The sequence below is a fragment of the Erpetoichthys calabaricus genome, chromosome 2 (assembly GCF_900747795.2).
Source record: "Erpetoichthys calabaricus chromosome 2, fErpCal1.3, whole genome shotgun sequence".
Lineage (NCBI taxonomy): Eukaryota > Metazoa > Chordata > Cladistia > Polypteriformes > Polypteridae > Erpetoichthys > Erpetoichthys calabaricus.
This window is the reverse complement of record NC_041395.2, coordinates 91,935,359-91,960,582: the sequence shown is the minus strand read 5'-3', so window position 1 is coordinate 91,960,582 and position 25,224 is coordinate 91,935,359. Positions and strand designations below refer to the sequence as shown.

General features: G+C 37.0%; 1 protein-coding gene across 5 annotated transcripts in view; it reads right to left on the bottom strand.

Moving 5' to 3' along the window:
* LOC114646118 (CREB-regulated transcription coactivator 2-like) overlaps positions 1-25,224 on the bottom strand; it is a 365,689-nt gene that overhangs the window by 151,298 nt on the left and 189,167 nt on the right. For all 5 annotated transcript variants that reach the window (XM_051922804.1, XM_051922805.1, XM_028794111.2 and 2 more), the window contains exons 3-4: positions 9,337-9,450; positions 3,604-3,665 (exon numbers count right to left, since the gene is read on the bottom strand). In XM_051922804.1, coding sequence (XP_051778764.1) covers positions 3,604-3,665; positions 9,337-9,450 — 176 coding nt within the window. The remainder of the gene's footprint in view (positions 1-3,603; positions 3,666-9,336; positions 9,451-25,224) is intronic.

Sequence of the window (25,224 nt, the reverse complement as noted above, 5' to 3'; positions counted from 1 at the left end):
TTTTGGCACTCTCATTCTCTTTCTCTCAGGTAGGGGTTAAATTGTTTTTTCTCTGTTATCATATTTTATACCACTTTTACTGTGACTTATACTGTAAGCACTTTTTTGCCAAAGAATTGTTCAGCAGAAGTGTGTCAAGAAATGCTACTGGGGTACCTTTATACCAACGGCAATATGTCTACATAATGCTTCACTGTGCCTGTGACAGCCAACTCAGAGGTTTTCTTTCATTTTAATTTTCTTCTTTGTTCAGACCATTTATTTATGTATTTATTTAAAGAGCTTCTGTAAAAATACAAATTTTTCCCAGGGGACAAATTAAAACAGTTTGTTCTATCTTTCTATCTCTCTCTCTCTATTTATATTTAATGTCTTAGCTAATTAACCTTTCAGCCTTAATGGAAAGTTTCTTTTTCAACACCCAACGTAAACAATCACGTGACATATTTTTGATTCTGGGAATACTGTGATTTATAATTTTTATAGATGCTGGATTAGAACAATCCGTAAACATAAACCTGGACAAACCACTGATGTGGGACAATGTGTGTTAAAGAGAGCCTAATATAAACAAATATGAAATAACAACCTGGAAGAAAAATAAGCAACATGACTACACAGTACAAGGTTAGCACTTAAAAAGTATATGTCATCATGAGGGTTCAAGTGCCCAAGTAGACTCATTATCACTACTCAAACTACACAATGCACATAAGACATTAAAAAGGTTAATAAGATGTTAGATTTTATGATGTATACTAATTACTGCTAACTAAAAGAAGTTGTGCTTAAGCATCAAAATGCACTTGTACCAACCACAGGAAAACTGTGTAAAGGTCTGATCTCCATATCATGTCTCCAAATTATATAAGAATATAACAGGAGCAGCCAAAAGAAGAATATAAAAATATAACATTGATCAAGAAAGCCCAGAGAACAGCTATCACAATTACTTGAACAATGCAGAGTATTACATATTAAGAAAGCTTAAAGGATTTTAATCTTTTGAGACTAAGAAAATAAAGGATAAAAGTAGAGATAACTCAAGTACTGAGAATTGTGAATTAAAAACAACAAGGAGAAATAAATGTTGGAAACTACAACTTCTGTTACTTGTACAGTACCCCAATTTAATAGTTTTACTCCAAACTTCTGTTTCATATGTGCATCGCCTTAGGTAGCTTTGTAACAGCTTTACGTGGAACATCACTGTTCCAAACAGAAATTTCTAATGTGCAACATGCTGTACAATAACAACAGGAGCTGCATCAATGTAGTAACAATGTACAAACATGTCATTTGGACATGTATTATATAGAACACAACTCTTTGTACAGAGACTTGTTTTCTTTATCTAGACAGACAACTCAGGGAGCCATGAAGTACAAATGAATCATTTGTCAACATAAAGCAAAAAGATGATTCAAAGACCAATTTGAAGCTACACGAAGATAACAATACAAAAAAGGGACAGGATTTATTCTAATCAGCTTAATTATTTCTTATAATGATTCTATACTACAAGTGTCTTATGATGGTGCAAGTTGTTACTAAATCATTGCAAACTAAAGGCTGATTAATAGCTGGTAATATACCATGCCTTTAAAATAAAAATCTTATAATATATGCTATACATTAACTTCTATTGTAATTTATTCCATGATATGCATCAGAATGCTACCGGTTATTTCCTATATCAGGGACATTAGAACAATCTAGACAAGAATAGGTCATTCAACCCAACAAAGCTCATTAGTCCTATCCACTTAATTCTTCTAAAATAACACTGTCTAGTTTTGAAAGTCCCTAAAGTCCTACTGTCTATCATACTACTTGGTAACTTATTCCATGTGTTCTCATATCTCATCCATTGTAGCCCTAGAATCAGCCTAGTTACTCTATCTGGACTTTTTCCAGTGCCGCTATGTCCTTTTTAAAGCCTGGAGATTAAAACTGTACACAGTGCTCCAGTGGAGGTCTACTCAGTGCATTATAAACTCTACCCATCATGCTATTTTAACTGAACATTCTGTTAGCCTTCTAAATGGCTTCTGAACATTGTCTGGCAGTTGATAGTGACAAGTCCACTATGACTCCTAAATCCTTCTCATAAATTGTATTTTCAACTTTCAGACTTCCCATTGTGTATTCAAACATTTTTACTTCCTACATGTAATACTTTTACTTACATTAAATTTTATCTGCCACTAATCTTCCCAGGCCTATATACTGTCCTAGGTCCTCTGTAATGATTCAACGGATTATCTAACTTCATATAAATTACAATCTTGACCAGTTTGATAATTATATTCCTGTCAAAATAATTTATATATGTTAAAAATAGCAGTGGCCCTAACACTGTCCCCTGTGGAACACCACTATTAACATCAGCTAATTCTGATAGAGTTTCTCACACCATCACCTTCTGATTCCTGTGTCTGAGTCAATTTTGCACCCATCTACATGCTACACCCCAAATTTCCACTTCTTCTAATTTGACCTTATAGGACACGTTAAATTTCTTTAAACATCTTTAAAGGAACATCATCAAGACATCAATTAAGGCTGTATGTCTTCAGACTTAATGACCTAATAGGCTTTATGTATAAAATACATAGAACATACCCACTTATAATGTGCGTAGCAGTCAGAGAAATCAATCAGCTTCTTTCTTTTAAATATTATTTATTTATTGGCTGCCTTTATAAACACTCAAAGTCAAATGAATCAGCTATTTGTTATTTTAACTATAGTTTAATATTTATTTTAAGGCTGCAATATATGGTGTACACACTATCAATAAATAATACACCTGGCATGAGGAGACATATCTTAGCAGAAAACATGCTTTGCCATTTGACTGCAGTAGACAGAAAAGTAGGCCAGCACGGAAAAAGAAGGTATGGAAAAAAAGTGAAGAGCATAATAGGGAAACTTGTCAATAACTGAAGAGCAGAAGAAGCAGTATTCAATAGTTATAAGTGAATGTAACACCTACAGAAACTTGTAATTATTTAAAAAATTATTTCTACTTTAAAGCTCTACAAACAAAAGTTGAATATAAAAACATTCACCCATCACCATTAAAAATGTCAGAAATTTAGGAGTTTAGGAAGTCAGCAGTGAATATGGCTATTATTAGCTTGATGTCAATAATGATATTACATAAGGTACAGGACAAATAATAATATGATAAATTAGCAGAAATGGTGTTCCAAATGTAAGCATAAATGTACAACATTCATGGACTGGGTAAAATAATACATATTTAGAAAAATATGATTACCAGCTATTAATTCGTCAGCACAATCATATGAGTTTTGTAGATATTACCGTATTCTCTATAAATATGACACAATAGCATATTCTAAATGCAAAGCTGTAATTTTAAATCATGAGAACTCTTTAGGGGAGAAAGAACTACATTTTATACTGATGAAAGAAAACCGTAAACTACAACCATACCTTTAATGAATTGCCCCAAGTTTATTTATATTTGGTTTAAATTATGCAAAGCTCAGTCTAAAAATGTGTTTATTATTGCTATCTTGCTAAAGAAAAGTTCAGAAATGAAGACAGTAGAGGAGGGTGTTATATCCTTACCTTCTCCAACTGGCATCAGCAGGTGGAGACAAGTAGGCAGAGCTATATGGAGAACTGTCAATCTGTTCACTTTTGTCAAGGTTCTGATAAAAAAATGGTATGAAATTTGCAATTAATCAATATTGAGCTTATTTGAAGAACCTAAATTGTATCCTCAAGTCAATTAATCAATATTGAGCTTATTTGAAGAACCTAAATTGTATCCTCAAGTCCAATACAGTGCTTAATGACAGGATTGTTTATAATAGACTATAAACATATAATAAAAACAGAAAGCATAGCCAGAAGAGACATGCTAGTCATCTTTCTAAAACATGAAGATACGAGCCGTAAACATGGGGTAGGATTCTCTGTTTATGCATAATCAGATACATTCTAAGTATAATATCTGAAGACCTGGGGGCTTTTCCTCTACTTAAATTCTAACTCACTACTGTAATTTCTTCAGCTTTAAAGTACTATTCATAACAGTTGAGTAAACCTATCACTGTAAAATTAAGAAGTGTAAAATTAAGAAGGCGCATGCTTCAAAAATAAAATGAATGTTTTCCAATTGTCCATACAAACTCTCATTTTATTTTTTACTGAGATATACTGTATTAACATTTTTGTCTATATACTGTATACTGTTGTTGACTGTTGTAGCGGTCAAAGAAAACAATAACTCTGATTACATTTCTAAGACACAATTGGGCCATTACGTAATGCAATACAAACAAAATATAACTCCTGTGGCATGTATATTGCACCATTAGGGACGACATGTTTTATTTAAGCAAAGGTAAAACACAGAACACAACACTTTGATATGGGTCATTCCATGTCAAATCAACCAATTTTCCAGAAATCCCACATATTTTGTTTCAAAAAATTCTGAAAAAATACCAGGTGTACCTGTGTTGTCCAGGAGACACCCTGTAAAATTATTTTGATGTAAGATTAATACTTTCCATGATACAGTCAATTTTGTGAGGGGGGAGGGGTGTCAAATTTAGCGCCAGGTTTATTTTTACATCAGTTTCACAAGATCATATCTCAAGATCTAAACCACCTAGCAGGCTCAAATTTTGCATACTGGTACCTTTATTTGTATAGTAAGTAACAAAATTAAAATGTGTGGTCCAGATGACACCACTTGGTAAGATCAGACCTTCAAAAATGCAAAAAAAAAAAAAAAAATACTTTGCCTCTTTGGTTTCACCATTATTTAGGCTTTCAGAAAGCATACTTCTAACTAATACAACCTGCTGAACTTTTTTTTTCCATGTTTAGATATCTACACAGGGCTTTCCAAAAGGTTATAAACAAAAAAGAAACGGCATCAGGGTTTGACTAGAAGACCTCTCAAAAATCATTTTGGGTCTAATGTTTAAACCAGATTAATGTACTGTGGGAATGTCCAGACATTTAAAAAAAAAATCCTGTATCCTACATTGTTCCTTCTTTCTCAAAAACAAGTCTTACTATTTTATGTGAATCTCTTATTTTTATTTTCCAATCTAAACGTGGCTTAAATTCACCATTTGTCAGTAATGATAACCATTAAGTTCTTCATCACTAACTTGGGTATAGGATTAACAGAAAAAAATTAATCACCAAAGGCACATTAAGTACAACAACACGTGAACAATAGCTGCTTGATTTATCATTAAACACAACACTAGTTATAATGAAATGTCAACATCTTGGTATTGCAGCCTGCAGTGGGCTGGCGCCCTGCCCGGGGTTTGTTTCTTGCTTTGCGCCCTGTGTTGGCTGGGATTGGCTCCAGCAGACCCTCCCATGACCCTGTAGTTAGGATATAGCATATTGGATAATGGATGGATGGTATTGCAGCAGCAAGAATGTGACCCATTTCATTTCTGTTTCAATCGAAGTGCAGAGTGTAGGGCATTTTTGTCTTTGAGATCAAGATGGTATTTGCCTGGTGTGCAATGACACACTGTAATGGCAACCAACAAATATAGTCTCTAGATGGCCAATGGAAAGACTGTTCAGGATAGTTTGGATGCATGAAACATATCAGGATGTCTGATTATGCTTCACTCTTGTCACAAATCACACCAATCTAACATTTTTCATCATACATGCACCCAACATAGCCCTCAAATAGGACACTGGTCTAATGTGAGGGACACATCTGATCCATTAGGAGAGTGATTGTGAGAGGGCAGGATCTCAGCTGCAGCTTAAGTGGTGAATACTCAGACAGTCAATTGACTGTCTTCACCAGACACCTGAGTTTGAGTTTGCCATCTTCTGTAGGGATGTAACAGTGGTATTCTTGAGTACCAGGTACTCTTTTGGCCATGGAGAATTGTATTCTCAGTTCAGCAACATGAGATAGGACATCGTCATTTGATATGAAAAAAGTTTGACATTTTTGAGAACTTACTGATTGAAAACTCAATGATTATCATTATTGACACATGGTGCATTCAGCCTATGTTTAGGATGGAAAACAAACATGAAAAATCTGCATAAGAAAAGTATGGTATGTGTTTTGAGAAAGAAAGAACAATGTAGAATAAATGAAAAATATTTAAATTATCTGAATATTCCCACATACTGTGACGGTGCTCTGAAAGTGAAATCCAAAATGATTTTTTGGATTTGAGAGGTTTGCTCTTCAAACTCTGATACAGTTACTTTTCTGTTTATTGCTTTTTTAGAAAGCCTATATAGTTATCTGAATAAGGGGGGAAAAAAGTCCAAAAGTCTGTGTTGGTTACAAATGTGTATTTCTGAGTCCTAAACATAGTTAAGCCAAAAACTCTAATTAAATTGTGGTCAATATCAAGGGGCTGCTTTGAGAATGCAGGGTCATCTGGACCAAATGTGTTAATTTTGTCATATACTATACCAATTAATGTACCGGCGTGCAAAGTCTGAGCCTGTTCTGTGGTTTAGTTTCTGAGCTATGGACTTCTGAAGTTTGATGATAAAATGAGGCCAGATAAAATGGACACCACCCTCCCCTCAGTAAACTGACTGTATCTTGTAAAGTGTTGACTTACATCAAAAAAATTTACAGGGTGTCTCCTGACTAACAATTGTACACCTGGTAAATTTTCCAGAATGTTTTCAGTCCAAAATGCGTGGGCCTTTGGGTGATTGGACATGGAATGACCCATATCTAATATTCCCACTAATGTATACTTAATATAACAACAATCAGAACATGTGCCAAATGGAAGATTTAATTTTATAAAATAAAAGGAACTTTTGCATGCTTACATGCTGAATGGAAACATTGGGGATTCTATTATAATATTTCTGTGCAGTGTTCATAGCTATATAAACTTTATTTTAAAAATGATATAACCAATATACAAATCAAAAGGAAACATATGAAAAAAAAACCAACAAACGGTACTTCTCTTTAGCTACTTGGGTAACCAACCTCAGAAAATAAACTTAAGTTCAATGTTTCAGTCAATAAAACTGAGAATACAAAAATTTAAAGAGAGATAAAAAAAAATGGTGCTATACAAATACATTTACATTACAAGTATGCCAAGCAGATTTCCATAGAATACAGGACATCAGTTTAGCTGAGAGAGAGAGAACTTGGAAAACTATCAGACGGCAAGAAGAACAATTATTCTGAGCTATCAGATGGCATTAAAAAAATACACTTTTGGTATATTTATAGGTATTTTACAATTTCTGCTCAAAGTTAAACTGGCAATCAAACGTTTCTTCTGTCATCCAGTAAATAAATACTAGGTTTTTAAAATTTACTTTATAATGAACCAAAATCTTTAGTACTTCTTAGCAACTTAATGCTTAAACATTTTCTGATACATTTTTGTCAAAAGCCCATTGAAAAATTATGAACTTGTCTTAAAAAAAGGGCAGAGTAGGTTCTTTTTTCTTAGGAGATGGTGTTCCTTTAATGTGGGAAGTGGCATCCTTCATATCTTCTATAAAGTTGTGATGTTAAGTGTAATTTTTCTATGCTGTGGTGTGCTGACTGGTAATATCAGTTCAAGAGAGGCCCACAGAATCAACAAGTTAATTAAAAGGGCAAGCTGAGTTATAGGATGCAGTTTGGACCTCATGGAGGTTGTAGCGGAAGAGAGAATTAAAACAAAACTCAGTGTCATTATGAACAATGCTGCACATCCTCTCTCTTACACACGAACCATGAGTACTTTCAGCCAACTAATCATTCAGCAGAAGTGTATCAAATAACGCTACTGGGGTTTCTTTATAACAACAGCAATACATCTGCATAGTGCCTTCACTGTGACTGTAAAGTCCAAGTCAGAACTTTGCTTTCTTTTGGAATGTTCTTGCTTTATAGTCATTCAATTGTGTTTATATTTATTTATTTACTTACTTACTTATCTACCTATTTATGTACTTATTTAAAGAGTTTCTGTAAAAAAGCAAAATTTCCCCCGTAGACAAATAAAGTTCTATCCAATCTAAAAATCTAAAAATGTTGGTGGATTATAATCTAGCAAAAACCGTAATTCATGTACTGAAGTTATAATCATCAACAGTATTTTAGTGAAATGGCAAAAGAAAGAGCTGCAACCCATAAAATAATCCTTAAAGGAACTTAGAGACAACAATTATGTGAATTTCCCCTTGAGGATCGATCGATCAATCAATCAATCTATCTCTATCCATCCATGTATCTAATTACAGCCTGAGCCAAACAGCCTAAGCCAAAATCATTCATTTCAGCTACAAAAACAGAGAAACAATGGACAACTATTCATTACCACGTCCAACCCCACATATATTTCCTCCTGTAGGATTCAGGACACACTACACCTTTAATCCCCAACATTCGTATCTGACAGACCACATTACTAGAACTCTTGAGAAAACTGAATGACACAGTAGACAGTCCTAGTAACTTCTTAATCATAAAAATTATTTTTAAAGTCATTAAGCCATACATCTAATTTAGCTATTCTTAAAAGCATAATCTATACATTAAGAGGAATGGACAATATTTCATTTAACACACATTTACACAAAGTGTTTTTTCAACTAATGGTTTCCAAATAGTTTTACCAAGCAGGCTATTAAAAAAAGAGGAAACACATATACAAATTCTAAAATAACTATATAAATAAAACAGGAATAATAAAGAAGTGTTCTGTTCTGTACCTTTTGTGCCTGTGTAATTGGTTAACTTAAAAATACTAAAAATGTTATTAAACAAAATGTAAAACTACATCATTTAAACCTTTTAACTATACATCGTTTATTCACATTCTTAAGCAACTGATGCATTGTGTATTGGAAATTGTAGTTGCCTAACTAAAAGTATAAGCTGGCAATGCGAAATGAAATTAGAAAAAAAATCGTAAGTTCCATAGAAAACTAAGATTGAGTATCAAAATAAAAAACATTTTAAGTAAATTATATAATGTATTTCTGTTACATTGTATTTTGTTCATTTGTATACTGCTTAACACCTACTATAGTTGCTGCTCCCATAAGGAATAGACTATTGATTTACATTTTTCCTTCCTATGTTGATGCTCATAATGCTGTCATTTAATATCCAAATTTGAAACAAGCTACCTGATAACAAAAGGTTTCAAAGGCATTTTCAACAACCAGCACCATGTTCAACATTTATCGTATGGCTCCTGCAGCCTTCGGCATATACTATATAACAATGCAATCCTACTGATGCAAAAATCTGTAAACCAGTTGGCTCCAAAATGCACACCCAGAAGGTAATGATACATATCATAAGGATACTTGTCGACGGTAATGTCGCAGAGGTGATATTAAACGGCGCTCCCTCTGAACTCTCTCCACTAGTCCACGATGTCGTGTTCCACGCGTCACATCCAGGCTTGAGCTGAAAGTACCCTGTAGACAGAAAAACAAAATCATAATTTTAAGCATTTAGTAAACATTTAAATCCTTTGGATATTGGAAGCATTTATGAATCTTGAATCCACAATGCAGATTTGTTTTAAAATCACTGATACCACAATGACACAAGTAGACTTGAATAAAACACCACCAAATATACTACAGTAAACTGATGCTCAATCTGAAACTTTTCCTAGGAAAATAAACAGTCACAAAACTAAGAGTGTGTTTGTGTATGTTTTGTTGTTGTAAGCCTCCTTAGCGTTATGTTATTTTGTAAAACAGAAACATGAAATATCAAAATATGAACATAAATGCAGTAGAAAGGTATGTCTAATATCCATTACTGTACTGATGCAGATTTCTTACACTTCGTGTGATATGTTTTGGAACAGTCACCAACACACAGCCCAACATTGCAATAGGGATAGTGAAAGCGTGTTTCTTTGCATACTCTTCTTATATTTTTTCTGATGCTTCTGCAATAGAGGGTAGAAAGACAGTGCGTGATCAGTACAATCGAAATGCCCCTTATGCTAGTGTAGCTTACTGACTTCCACATTTCCAATAACATGAACATTTACAGCTATTAAATCTTGAACAATGCTTAGGTGGTTAACTTCCTTCTTCTCTTTCTACTTGATCACTATCATTCTTCCTTTTTGCCACACAGCTACTGTCACACCACGGTGAACCTTCAGGCCATTGAATTAACCTGGAATATCAAGGAGGTTCAGTTGTACAGTGCCATTTGCATCATTATCACTATCAAATTCACACCGTCATCACTATTACTTGATTCAACTAATGATTTTGTTCCAGTTTGTTGTAAAATTGGCTTCACAACTCATTTACATGCCTCACTCATGAATATACTTTGAGTTACCTTAGGGTAGCTGTAACCAAAGGTTTGAAGTATGCCACTGTGATCTGTGATGTTTACTTCAAACAGATTACTTTATTAAAAAAGGGTAATTGTGGCTATAAATAAATACAGGTAAAACCACGCAAATCAGCTTACAAGCAGAATTTGACAGGGAGATGGGAAGAAACAAGTGGAAGATGACTCACTCAGGATTTTAGAAGTGCTGATGTGCTCCCTTGTTTGGTGATGATCAATATATGGCCAGGTGTCATTGTCTACTATTTTGAGTGTCCCTGTTAATGAATCTCATGTTTGGATAATGTATGTGTTTATTTTGGAAGCTGAAAAAGTATAAAGCATTGGCACCTGCACTGAACAATAAAGCTCACCTATGGATGGATGGAAGACATCACTACTGCCTGTACCTAGCAAATATGCCTTCCGCATTCTCTCTTGGAGTGACCAGAGTTAACTGCAGCAACCCCCAACTGCATCATGCTTTCGCTAGATGCTCTCTTTTGAATATTGTACTATTGTGAGTGTTCAGCCAATATTAAAAAGAAGCTAGTGTTATGATTTCTTTCTTCCTCTTAGAATCACTGTCGTATCACTTGGGAAAGATAGATGGCAAGAGAATACAGTTTCAATAGTTATTTGGGCTTTACACTGTAAATCAGATAATTAAATACTCAGGCTTAACCATAATACCATAGATTTCTGAGCCAGAATCACACTCAGATTTTATGTCAAGGATGTCAATGAAATATTTGGACATGTTACTCTGAATGACAATCAAATGAATACTGACCAGAGATAGAATAAATGAGTTGGTTTTGAAATGTAGCATTGAAGCTGGATGAACTTAAAAACTGTAAAGACTGAGGGGGCAAGGTTAAAATGAAGCTGAAGAAGTTGTACGGGAGGTAGATTCAGAGATGACAAGATAAGAATGTACTGTATATCAGAGGCTAAGATAACGGTTCAAATTTGACAAATGAGACAAGACCATTCAGTCCATCAAGCCCGTTTGTTTAGCTAAAAGCTAAGCCATCCCAGTATCTCATCCAGATTTGTTCTTAGTCTGTCAAGATTTTTGTTTTAACTACATGTCTTGGTAATTTCAGAGTCCCACAACTCTTTACATAAAGAAGTGCTTCCTGGCTTCAGTTTTAAATGCACTTCTCCTTAATATCCACTGATGTCTTCGAGTACATGATTCACCCTTATATCAAAAGATTTTTAGTCCGATCAATGCTTTCTATGGTCTCTGCACACCCCTCCCACACCTGGGTTTTTACTTCCCTGATTGTCAAGGTAACAGCTTTTTTGTCAGTACCGCTCTGTTGAGTCTGTTGTGCTAACCATACGTGGAAGGCCTCCTTCTTCAGCTTGATGGCATTCCTTATCTCCAGTGTCCACTATTGGATCTTTGGCTTTCCACCTCAAGAGGCACCTACAATGCATCCAGAAAGTATTCACAGCGCATTACTTTTTCCACATTTTGTTATGTTACAGCCTTATTCCAAAATGGATTAAATTCATTTTTGTCCCTCAGAATTCTACACACAACACCCTATAATGACAACATGAAAAAAGTTTACTTGAGGTTTTTGCAAATTTATTAAAAATAAAAAAAACTGAGAAATCACATGTACATAAGTATTCACAGCCTTTGCTCAATACTTTGTCGATGCACCTTTGGCAGCAATTACAGCCTCAAGTCTTTTTGAATATGATGCCACAAGCGTGGCATACCTATCCTTGGCCAGTTTCGCCCATTCCTCTTTGCAGCACCTCTCAAGCTCCATCAGGTTGGATGGGAAGCGTCGGTGCACAGCCATTTTAAGATCTCTCCAGAGATGTTCAATCGGATTCAAGTCTGGGCTCTGGCTGGGCCACTCAAGGACATTCAAAGAGTTGTCCTGAAGCCACTCCTTTGATATCTTGGCTGTGTGCTTAGGGTCGTTGTCCTGCTGAAAGATGAACCGTCGCACCAGTCTGAGGTCAAGAGCGCTCTGGAGCAGGTTTTCATCCAGGATGTCTCTGTACATTGCTGCAGTCATCTTTCCCTTTATCCTGACTAGTCTCCCAGTTCCTGCCACTGAAAAACATCCCCACAGCATGATGCTGCCACCATCATGCTTCACTGTAGGGATGGTATTGGCCTGGTGATGAGCGGTGCCTGGTTTCCTCCAAACGTGATGCCTAGCATTCACACCAAAGAGTTCAAACTTTGTCTCATCAGACCAGAGAATTTTCTTTCTCATGGTCTGAGGGTCCTTCAGGTGCCTTTTGGCAAACTCCAGGTGGGCTTTACTAAGGAATGGCTTCTTTCTGGCCACTCTACCATACAGGCCTGATTGGTGGATTGCTACAGAGATGGTTGTCCTTCTGGAAGGTTCTCCTCTCTCCACAGAGGACCTCTGGAGCTTTGACAGAGTGACCATCGGGTTCTTGGTCACCTCCCTGACTAAGGCCCTTCTCCCCCGATCGCTCAGTTTAGATGGCCGGCCAGCTCTAGGAAGAGTCCTGGTGGTTTCGAACTTCTTCCACTTATCGATGATGGAGGCCACTGGGCTCATTGGGACCTTCAAAGCAACAGAAATGTTTCTGTAACCTTCCCCAGATTTGTGCCTCGAGACAATCCTGTCTCGGAGTCTACAGACAATTCCTTTGACTTCATGCTTGGTTTGTGCTCTGACATGAACTGTCAACTGTGGGACCTTATATAGACAGGTGTGTGTCTTTCCAAATCATGTCCAACCAACTGAATTTACCACAGGTGGACTCCAATTAGGCTGCAGAAACATCTCAAGGATGATCAGGGGAAACAGGATGCACCTGAGCTCAATTTTGAGCTTCATGGCAAAGGCTGTGAATACTTATGTACATGTGCTTTCTCAATTTTTTTATTTTTAATAAATTTGCAAAAATCTCAAGAAAACTTTTTTCACGTTGTCATTATGGGGTGTTGTGTGTAGAATTCTGAGGAAAAAAATGAATTTAATCCATTTTGGAATAAGACTGTAACATAACAAAATGTGGAAAAAGTGATGCGCTGTGAATACTTTCCGGATGCACTATATATATATATATATATATATATATATATATATATATATATATATATATATATATATATACAGTACACACACATACATACGAGGGGGGACCCAGAAATAACCAGAAATATTTTTAAAACGTGTTTAATTTAATTTTCTGTACGAACTACAATTAGTCTCCTTCAAAGTACTCTCCATTGGCGGAAATACACTTATCTAACCGTTTGTTCCATTGTTCGAAACATTTTTTTAAATTCGTCTGAAGTAATGCCCATTAATGCTTTGGTCGTTTCTTGTTTTACCTCTTCGATGTCAGCAAAACGCCTTCCTTTCAAGTCTTTTTTCATCCGAGGGAACAAAAAGAAATCACACGGAGCTAAATCCGGTGAGTAGGGTGGGTGGTTCAGGGTTGTCATACCGTTTCTTGCCAAAAATTGGTGAATGCTGAGAGCAGTGTGAGATGGAGCGTTGTCATGATGAAAGAACCAATCGCCCGACTCCCACAAATCAGGGCGTTTCCTTCTCACACTGTTGCGCAACCTACTTTTACAAAAAAATTCACTGAACACAAGCACAACCTTCCAGACTGATGGCACTTGGCAGACTGACTTGTGAGGAGTGTAACTAAATCGCCCTAGCGGCCCAACCACGTACTACAAGTACCAACCTAACAACAACAAAATTCCGGTTATTTTTGGGTCCCCCCTCGTATATACACTAATACAAATTTGGTAATGAGCTACCTTAAACAAAATAAAAAGCATAATTTGTAAATGATTTTTATCATGGGATCATTACATACTATTTATCAGTCTGAGAAAACTAGTACTATTTTCAGGAAAGATCTGATCTCAAATCTCATCTTGGACTATTACAGTGCAAATACAGTTTTCTTCTTGACATGTTTAAGATCCCAAGGATGAATATTTCAGTAAGTCTGTTATTAGGTATTTTTGTAACTAAACCCCACAAATGATCTGTGATTTATAAAGGCAAAACAAAATTTTAAGCACTTAATTTATGTGACTAAACCAAATTCAGAAGAGAGACCTTTTCATATTTATCACAGAACAGTCTTGCTTAGCATGGACTAATACATAATTAATGGCATTACTCCAGGTCAACATGACCTACTAAGAATACAATTTCATCTGTCTTTTATAGAAAAAAAAATGTAGCAATCTTTCAGTAACAGGTATAACGTATCATCTCTTACACCTACTGGAATTAATAATGGAAGATGTGTAGAGGGTCTTACCCTTTATTCTGCAGAGACAAACAGTCTGAACTAACTATAGAATAGAGGAGGAGGAAAGGCAAGAAATGATAAAAAAAACTGTTTTAAGGAAAAGAAAAGTAAGGAAATTACAAAACCCAGCTTTCAATCCACAAAAGCACACATAGTTCACTTAATATTCAAGTTCTACCCTTCATAATAAAGAGCAGACATTTTTTATTCCAAATTTTTACAGCTGGATAATTACACTGCACAACTAAGTTTTTGCTTCTTGAACACTGTTGGATGTTTCTTATACATTTTTGGGTGCTGATTACGAATATCACATCAAAATTTACTCATCACGCACAGTTTCAGAGAAATCTTCAGTTTTGTCATGATTTTTTCTTATATTTGTATCCAAACATTTTCGCTCCCGTAAGTGACTTATCAACAACGGTTTGTGCAGCCTGGGCATGTCCAGGCATGGAATCAGGTCAGGTTGGAGGTGTTCTGTGGAAGCTGACATCCTGGGCATGCCTGGGCAGGTCTGAACGAGCTTGACGCTGTCTCAGCATGCTATAAAGGTGGCTTGCACACACTGATCCTGCTCATTTGGTTAATATATATAGTCAGTGTGTATGTATAGTATCAGTATAGTAAAGTATAGTACCTGTAGCAATATAACAGTAAGTAAGCTTGATGCTATAGACGTTTTGGTGTCAGGCGATATGTCTCGACAATGTCGTAACAGCTGCGATACATTCTGCTACATCTGTGGCGAATATACACTTGCGCCTCAGAGATGTTGGATGACTGCTCTTGTGAAGAAAGCTTATCATCTGTATTTCGGCTACAAAATTGGTGATCAAGACAAGGAATGGGCGCCTCACATTTGCTGTGCGACATGTGCTGTGCGACATGTGCTGTCAGTCTGAGAGCCTGGCTCAGAGGCACTCGAAAGTCGATGCCATTTGCTGTTCCGATGATATGGCGAGAACAGAAAGACAATGTGACGGACTGTTACTTCTGTTTCACTAATGTGTCTGGTTTCTCTGCCAAAAACAAGAAGTCAATTGAATATCCTAATCTGCCTTCAGCAATGAGACCCGTGCCACATGACGAGAGTCTTCCAATTCCGAAACCACCAGAGTCAATGGTGACATTGAACCGGATTTGGAACTGTGCTCATCAGGCAATCCACATCTGATAACACTGTCCGAACTGAACAATTTTGGTCAGAGATTTGGGTCTGTCAGAAGCAAAAGCCAAGCTGCTGGGTTCGAGACTGCAGGAATGGTGTTTGCTGTCACCAGGTATGAAAATTTCTGTATTTCGAGGCAGACATCATGATATAACCAAATTTTTTGCACAAGTCGACAGTCTCTGTTTCTGTTGTGACATTGAAGGATTGTTCTCGGCCTTGGGTTGTGATCACAACCCAGAAGAGTGGCGTCTCTTCATTGATTCGTCAATGTTAAGCCTGAAAGCTGTTCTGCTACACAATGGCAAACGTTTATCCTTCAGTACCTGTTGGCTATGCAGCACACATGAAAGAAACGTATGAGAATATGGAATTGTTGCTGAAGGACATCCAGTATAGCAAGTACAACTGGAATATCTGTGGAGATCTTAAAGTCGTTGCTCTGTCACTAGGACTGCAGCTCAGCTATACAAAGTATTGTTGTTTCATCTGTGAATGGGACAGCCGTGCCAAAGAGTCACACTATTCTCGACAGAACTGGCCACTCCATAAAAAGTTAGTTCCAGGACAGAAAAATGTGGCACATGAAAATATATTTTTGCCTCCACTTCATATAAAACTGGGACTCATGAAGAATTTCGTGAAAGCTCTGAACAAGGAAGGCGAAGGTTTTCATTATTTAAGACAGATGTTCCCAAGAATAACTGACACCAAGATCAAAGAGGGCATTTTTGTTGGCCCCCATATCAGACCTGTTATGAGTGACAAGCGGTTTGAAGATCTCTTAGCTGGGCCGGAAAACATTGCCTGGAAAGCCTTCAAAGATGTTGTTGACAATTTTCTGGGCAATTACAGAGCCCCAAACTACATTCAGCTGGTAGACAAACTTCTCAAAGCATACAAAACAATGAAGTGCAACATATCACTCAAGATTCATTTCCTCCACTCACACTTGGACTTCTTCCCCGCAAATCTCGGTGCTGTCAGTAACGAACACGGTGAAAGGTTTCACCAGGACACTGCTACAATGGAGAAATGATACCAGGACAACTGGAATCCATCAGTGCTTGCTGACTACTGATGAACACTGCAACGTGATTCACCAGACATTGAGTACAAAAGAAAATCAGGAGCAAAACACTTTTAATTCTGTTGAATTTAATAGCTTATGTGAAACATGACTAAATACGTTGTCAGTAAACATATAAATGTCTATTTTTCAGAGTTCCTTCGTGATGCAGTAAAACCAAAACTATACAGGTGCTGGTCATAAAATTAGAATATCATGACAAAGTTGGTTTATTTCAGTAATTCCATTCAAAAAGTGAAACTTGTATATTAGATTCATTCATTAACAGACTGATGTATTTCAAATGTCTATTTCTTTTAATGTTGATGATTATAACTGACAACTAATGAAAGTCCCAAATTCAGTATCTCGGAAAATTAGAATATTGTGAAAAGGTTCAATATTGAAGACACCTGGTGCCACACTCTAATCAGCTAATTAACTCAAAACACCTGCAAAAGCCTTTAAATGGTCTCTCAGTCTAGTTCTGTAGGCTACACAATCATGGGGAAGACTACTGACTTGACAGTTGTCCAAAAGACGACCATTGACACCTTGCACAAGGAGGGCAAGACACAAAAGGTCATTGCTAAAGAGGCTGGCTGTTCACAGAGCTCTGTGTTAAAGCACATTAATAGAGAGGCGAAGGGAAGGACAAGATGTGGTAGAAAAAAGTGTACAAGCAATAGGGATAACCACACCCTGGAGAGGATTGTGAAACAAAACCCATTCAAAAATGTGGGGGAGATTCACAAAGAGTGGACTGCAGCTGGAGTCAGTGCTTCAAGAACCACCACGCACAGACGTATGCAAGACATGGGTTTCAGCTATCGCATTCCTTGTGTCAAGCCACTCTTGAACAAGAGACAGCGTCAGAAGCGTCTCGCCTGGGCTAAAGACAAAAAGGACTGGACTGCTGCTGAGTGGTGCAAAGTTATGTTCTCTGATGAAAGTAAATTTTGCATTTCCTTTGGAAATCAAGGTCCCAGAGTCTGGAGGAAGAGAGGAGAGGCACAGAATCCACGTTGCGTGAGGTCCAGTGTAAAGTTTCCACAGTCAGTGATGGTTTGGGGTGCCACGTCATCTGCTGGTTTTGGTCCATTGTGTTTTCTGAGGTCCAAGGTCAACGCAGCCTTCTACCAGAAAGTTTTAGAGCACTTCATGCTTCCTGCTGCTGACGAACTTTATGGAGATGCAGATTTCATTTTCCAATAGGACCTGGCACCTGCACACAGTGCCAAAGCTACCAGTACCTGGTTTAAGGACCATGGTATTCCTGTTCTTGATTGGCCAGCAAACTTGCCTGACCTTAACCCCATAGAAAATATATGGGTATTGTGACGAGGAAGATGCAATATGCCAGACCCAACAATTCAGAAGAGCTGAAGGCCACTATCAGAGCAACATGGGCTCTCATAACACCTGAGCAGTGCCACAGACTGATCAACTCCATGCCACGCCGCATTGCTGCAGTAATCCAGGCCAAAGGAGCCCCAACTAAATATTGAGTGCTATACATGCTCATACTTTTCATGTTCATACCTTTCAGTTGGCCAACATTTCTAAAAATCCTTTTTTTGCATTGGTCTTAATTGATATTCTAATTTTCCGAGATACTGAATTTGGGACTTTCATTAGTTGTCAGTTATAATCATCAACATTAAAAGAAATAAACATTTGAAATACATCAGTCTGTGTGTAATGAATGAATCTAATATACAAGTTTCACTTTTTGAATGGAATTACTGAAATAAATCAACTTTGTCATGATATTCTAATTTTCTGACCAGCACCTGTATTTGTGCATACCCAGGAGGTACCTGTCACAATCAGCAAAAACTTTTCAAAAAAATTGCTGTGCAGTGTTAGTTATATTGGACTAATCTATTACAGCACAATAAGCTGCAAAATTCAGTAATGTTTTTACCAAAAAGTATTATTATTACTGTAAGCATCAGAATAACCTTCTAAATACTGTAAAGGTCACTAAAGGTGTCCAGAACAACTAAAAAATGTTATGTAATATCTGCAACTAACATTTCCATAGAAAAAAACAGGATTATTTTTCTCCATTTTTTTTTTGTTACTGTTTTCAAATAAATAATCATAGCACAGACCTTAAAAATACAAGGTATATGTATCATTTTGAAGGGCAACCCTTAGTCTTGTAGAATATATTCGGTTAGCAAAGGAAGTATACTTCATACTCAAATTATACCACAAATTGCAAGATTTAGGAACTTCTTTACATAACAAAGCCTATTCTAAAATATGATCAACTTGATTTATATTTCCCTTGTAATGATAAAAGTTTAATATCTCTTTAAATAAGGAAAGGGAAAACTATTTTTTGTGAATTTTGCAAATCTGATTTTACATTTCCGGGTACAAAAGTAGCCATTGCTTTGCAATAGCTGCTAATATCCTTATTTCTTTCTCAGTCTTCCTCTGTAACTTTAAGAAAAAAAATGAATAAATAAGTGAGGCCGCAAGTTTTTTTATCAACATCTCGCGATCAGTAGGCCGTAGAAGGGCACACAATACCCTGCTTGTAAGGCTAGAATCTGGGGAATTCAGACAACTATTTGTTAAATAACCTCCTTCACATTTTAATTTACAAACAGACAACACAATAGGCAACGAGTGAAAGCAGACATTCTAGTATTGATATTCACATTGACTGCGGTGGGTTGGCACCCCGCCCGGGATTGGTTCCTGCCTTGTGCCCTGTGTTGGCTGGGATTGGCTCCAGCAGACCCCCGTGACCCTGTGTTCGGATTCAGCGGGTTGGAAAATGGATGGATGGATGGATATTCACATTGATCTGTCTAATGATTTTCTATGATCATAGAAAGTCAAATGGGGTGTCATTTGAAAGTTGAAACAAACCCTCTTTTTTAGTAAAATATAGTCTGTCTGTCAAATTTAAAATGACTAAATCAGGACATCTGAGAAAGCCTGGTGGGGGAATTTGATTTGATGTGGCAGTTCGGCCAACTTTGAGGGAAGAAAGAAAAGCATTGCAACTTCATACGGGGTAAGATTATGTGTCATTTTAACTGCAAAATGCTGAATTTCAATTGCAGCAATAAATTAATCATTTTATGCTTTTTTTTTAATTTAGCTTTTAGTTCTGTATCGTCTATGGGACCAAAATGAGGATGAGAGCTTAAAGAGAAATCATAACTATTTAAGCAAGATTTACAGGATTTGACAACAAGTCAAAATAAATGTACAATTTCTGAAATATATAAATACTCGTTAGTGTTATGATTTAACATTTGTATTAAAGTTTAAAAAAATGAAAATAAAACCAGCACTTAAAGGCAACCCTGGCAATGTAAATACCTCAATGAGAATAAACAGCTAGAAACCTATATTAGAATATACTAGTATGAATACATATTTTAAATAAAAATAGTTAAATCCTTCTTCAAAATAAATTTTGCAACTACAGTACTTTGAAAATTTTCACCTTATCCAAGAAGCCATGACACATTTTGAAGAACTTTTCTCATGTATTTACAAGTCTTAAATTTATATTCAAAACGAAAGCAGGCTAAGACGGGAAAGACAGCTGAAGATTTTCTGCAAATGCTCCTCACTATTAGTTTAAAGGTTTTTCAGCACTTGCTTTGTTTAAGAGTAAAAAAAAAATCACATAGCTCAAAACACAGTTTCAATGTGACTAAGGGCATCAATATAATTTAGCAAATGTAATTTCACATGTAACAGGGTCAACTGTTCTTTAGCAATTGTCACTGGATATACATATTGATTGTAACAGTGGGGGGCGCTATAGAGCTCCCTTGAACCCTCAGGTACCACGCCAAACACCAGGTAGATGTATAATTATTATTCTTTTTATTATTAATACGTGCACTAAGCACCCTCCACTCCACACTACTCATATAAATACCAATTCTCCTACTACACAACAATAATACACTCTCCTCCTCTCCCAGACACTTAGCCACCCTTCCTCCCAGATCAGCTCAATGTCTGGGCTTTCCCACAGTCCTTTTATACCCCCTAACCCAGAAGTGGTTCCTGTCCAACAATCCACAAGTCCTCATTACTTCCAGGTCAGAGTAAAAGTCCCTTTCCTCAACCCGGAAGCACGTCGTTCCTTCTGGTCATGTGATCATGACGCACTTCCGGGTTATAGGGTACGTAGCAGTCTGAAAGCCTCCCTACAGCGGCTCCCGGTGGTCCCCATGGTATCCAGCAGGGCTGTGTATAAAAACTACAAGGTACATAAGGCCCTGCTGGAATTCGGGGAACCTCCATGCTGTTGGGAGGGCTCCACCTGGCGGCCTGGAGGTGTGGGCCGGAATATTTAGCCGGCCATCCATCGCATGATATTTTGGTCAACAATGTCACTTTGAAGCATTTTACTTTTGTCTCAAATAAATGAGGAGACATCTACATTCCTTCTGCAGAATTTCAATCCAATTAATATGGAATTAAGGCAGATCAGAGCCCTGAACTGGCAGACCAAACAATCTAGATCACTCTGAAAGAAAGAAAGAAAGAAAGAAAGAAAGAAAGAAAGAAAGAAAGAAAGAAAGAAAGAAAGAAAGAAAGAAAGAAAGAAAGAAAGAAAGAAAGAAAGAAAGAAAGGTGTTCTAAAAACACTCAACAAAAAAAAGAAATTTAACAGAAATAGCGTGAGAGTGAGGTCAGCCCTGGCATAAACATGAAAAAGACAGAAAAGGAGAATCGGGGGAAAAAGGGCAGAAAAGTGAAAACAAGTCTGAGTGTCCACTAGAGATCTCAAAAAAAACATGTATGAGCTCTTACAGTACTCTGCTTCGCATTTATTGATAATTCTCTTTCTGATCAGCTACTGTAGAGCTGTGATTACACACTCAGATGCAGTGGGATAAATACTCTGAGTGGAGCAATGAGAGTAACAATGCTAAAGCAGCTATGGTATTTGGAATAGTTTGGCCATTCCGTGGACCATTGTATTGTTACAGGTTAATTTCAATCAGATGCCTTAAACTAATAAACGATATGTCATTAATTTCAGTGTATTTGATAAAGCCGTGTCAGGGATGTGGATCTAATAAAGAAAGGGAAACCACACTGGAACAGTAGCACTGCTTTGACGCTTGGTGCCACTAGTTTGCAAAACTGAGTGTAGAACTTGCATACACCAGGGATTGAGCTGGCGTTAAAATGTGCGTGGTGTGAGGGATGGCCGGCCAAATATTCCAGTCCACACCTCCAGGCCACCAGATTAAGCTCTCCCAGCAGCATGGAAGGTCCCCAAATTCCAGCAGAGCATTATGTACATTGTAATTGTTATAAACAACCCTGCTGGATACCATGGGGACCACCAGGAGCCGCTGTAGGGAGGCTTACAGAAGGCTACGTGCCCTATAACCCGGAAGTGCATCATGATCACATGATCGGAAGGAACGACATGCTTCCGGGTTGAAGAAAAGGACTTTTAATCTGACCCGGAAGTGATAAGGACTTATGGATTGTTGGGATGGAACCACTTCCGGGTCAGGGACTATAAAGGACTCTGGGAAACCCCAGACGAGTGAGCTGACCTGGGTGGAAGGGTGGCAACGCGTCTGGGAGAGGAGGATTGGTGATTATTGTATTGATTATTGATTGTATGAGTAGTGTGGAGTGGAGGGTGCTTTGTGCACATTATTATTATAAAATAAATAATAATTGGAATTATACCCAGTGTTTGGAGTGGTACATGAGGGTTCAAGGGAGCGCTAGCGCCCCCTACTGCTACAGTGGCTTTACACCAAGTTTAGTTTTTACACATCGCGATGTGAACGTAGAAACAGGTGTACGCAACATTTTTGTGCGTACGCACCGTTTATACATGAGGCCCCAGAACAGTAGCCAAAACTGCTGCACTTCCATATGTCCCCATGAATTAGCCTTTCCTGTAATTGTTTACTAATGTGGTCCGGAATAGTGTGAGGATAGATGTCACGCAAAGACAATTACCTGGCAAGTGAAGCCGAGGAGGAAAATGTGTCAGCTACTGATGAAGAGATAATACTAAAGACAGGGCACACATCATCAAAAATCTGTAGTGGTTCAGTTATCAAAAATCAGATCAAACACCCAATATGTAAGATATGCCGTGCTCAAGCACCTACAAAAAAATGGTACCATCCAAAAGATACCATCCGATCAAATACTGTATGAAGACTGTCAGAAAAAAACAATAAACTGATGTGGCAAGCAAGCATTCAAGCAGTGGTGCTGTATCTAGACAGCAGTTCCTTGTGTCAACGTTTGTAGTCATGACCCCATATAACCAAGAATCAAAAAGTCATCAGGATGTTATGAATGCAATCTTAAACTTCACAGCAAAATACAGGATGCCAGATTTCCAAGCACTGTCAGCACTGTGTCACTGAAAAAATGGGATCATCTGCAGTACTTTGAATACATAAAATCATTTTATGTTTATCCATCCATAAAGCCGTTTATAACAACTGAGACGCAATTAGCTACATTTCTTTTGATGTTTAATAAATTGTTATTATTATATTAGTAATATATAAATATATAATAAGTGTATATTACTATAATTTTTCCACTTAAATGTATTATCACCGCTACACTTGCATTGTAGCATACGTTGTTAATTTGAGCTGCTGTGAGCAAGTGTAATTAGTGTAATTATTTAATTGAAAACTTTTCATTTTTTGTTAAGGAAATTTTGTATGTACATTGTTTGTGTGTCTTATTTGTTGATAATAAATAATTTTAATTTAAGATAAACATTTTGTTTATTCAGTCTGTAGTATTAAGAGAGTCTTACAGTAATATAAAGTTCTATATTATGATAAATTAAGATTGATCAATACAGCAAAAATTATTGTGATAATATTCTTGGCCATATCACCAAAATCTACTGTTTGTAATTCATTTTTATTTCAAGCCATTAAAGCAGTCAATGAAATGAATTTCAATTATCTCAACAACATCCACAATAATCAAATTCTTGTGTTTTTTGGAGCTGTCAAAGTTACAATTCATGACACAAACATCAATGCATCATCTACACTTCATTCTAAGAAAGTTGTGAGCAGGGCTGTTTCTAGCCAGTCTAGGTCCCTAGGTGATATACATATTCTATTTTCTCTGTGTGGGAGCTCCCATTGGTTACAAGGTCCAAAGCTTTCAATTAGCTTGTTGCATATGCAAGTAAATTGCCTTTTATCTTTCTAGTAGGACTATTTGCCTATTACTGAAATTAGAATGTTTAATATTTTAAGTATATAATTTTAATATATAGTGTATAAATACACATTTTAACCTCTGGGGACTGCAAAAATGATGCTGTTAAATATATTTGTCTGATGTTCAATATCCACTTTTTTAAGTGATTTTTTTCACTGAACTTCTTTACATCTAGGATCAAACTAGCATGTTGCAAATAATTTAGACAATCAAGATAAACCATGGGCGGCACGGTGGCGCAGTGGGTAGTGCTGCTGCCTCGCAGTTGGGAGACCTGGGGACCCGGGTTCGCTTCCCGGGCCCTCCCTGCGTGGAGTTTGCATGTTCTCCCCGTGTCTGTGTGGGTTTCCTCCGGGCACTCCGGTTTCCTCCCACAGTCCAAAGACATGCTGGTTAGGTGGATTGGCGATTCTAAATTGGCTCTAGTGTATGCTTGGTGTGTGGGTGTGTTTGTGTGTGTCCTGCGGTGGGTTGGCACCCTGCCCGGGATTGGTTCCTGCCTTGTGCCCTGTGTTGGCTGGGATTGGCTCCAGCAGACCCCCGTGACCCTGTGTTCGGATTCAGCAGGTTGGAAAATGGATGGATGGATGGAAGATAAACGATTACACTATGATTCCACCCGAGTCATGGACAATTAAAACATGAACATTTAAAATGGGAACATGCACGAAGACGTGTCATCTATTAAAGAAAATGTACTTTTGTGAAAAAGACCATGTGAAATTGTAATTCTTTTATAGTCTGAATATATGCTATTAAAAACTGGGAATTCTGCCTCTACCTAAGTGAAGGAAAAATCTATACAATTTCTCAAACTTCTTATTTAGTTCATAGGGTCTTGCGTTGCTGATGCCAGAATCAGATACTTATTTTTAATAAATGGTATTTATTGATTGTAGGATTTTAATTGTTTGGTGAAACCTGACATTGATATGCATGGCATTTTGCTTGCTGTGTCTAAAAGTGGATCTTTACTGCTAGTGATACTGTTGTGGCTAACCACAGCACTTAATACCACAAGCTCTTTGGACCACAAAGCAAAGAATATGATTCTAATGAATAATAAACTATTCTGATGACTGAAAAATTCTATGTATGACAAAGGTCATTTTGTAATGTTAT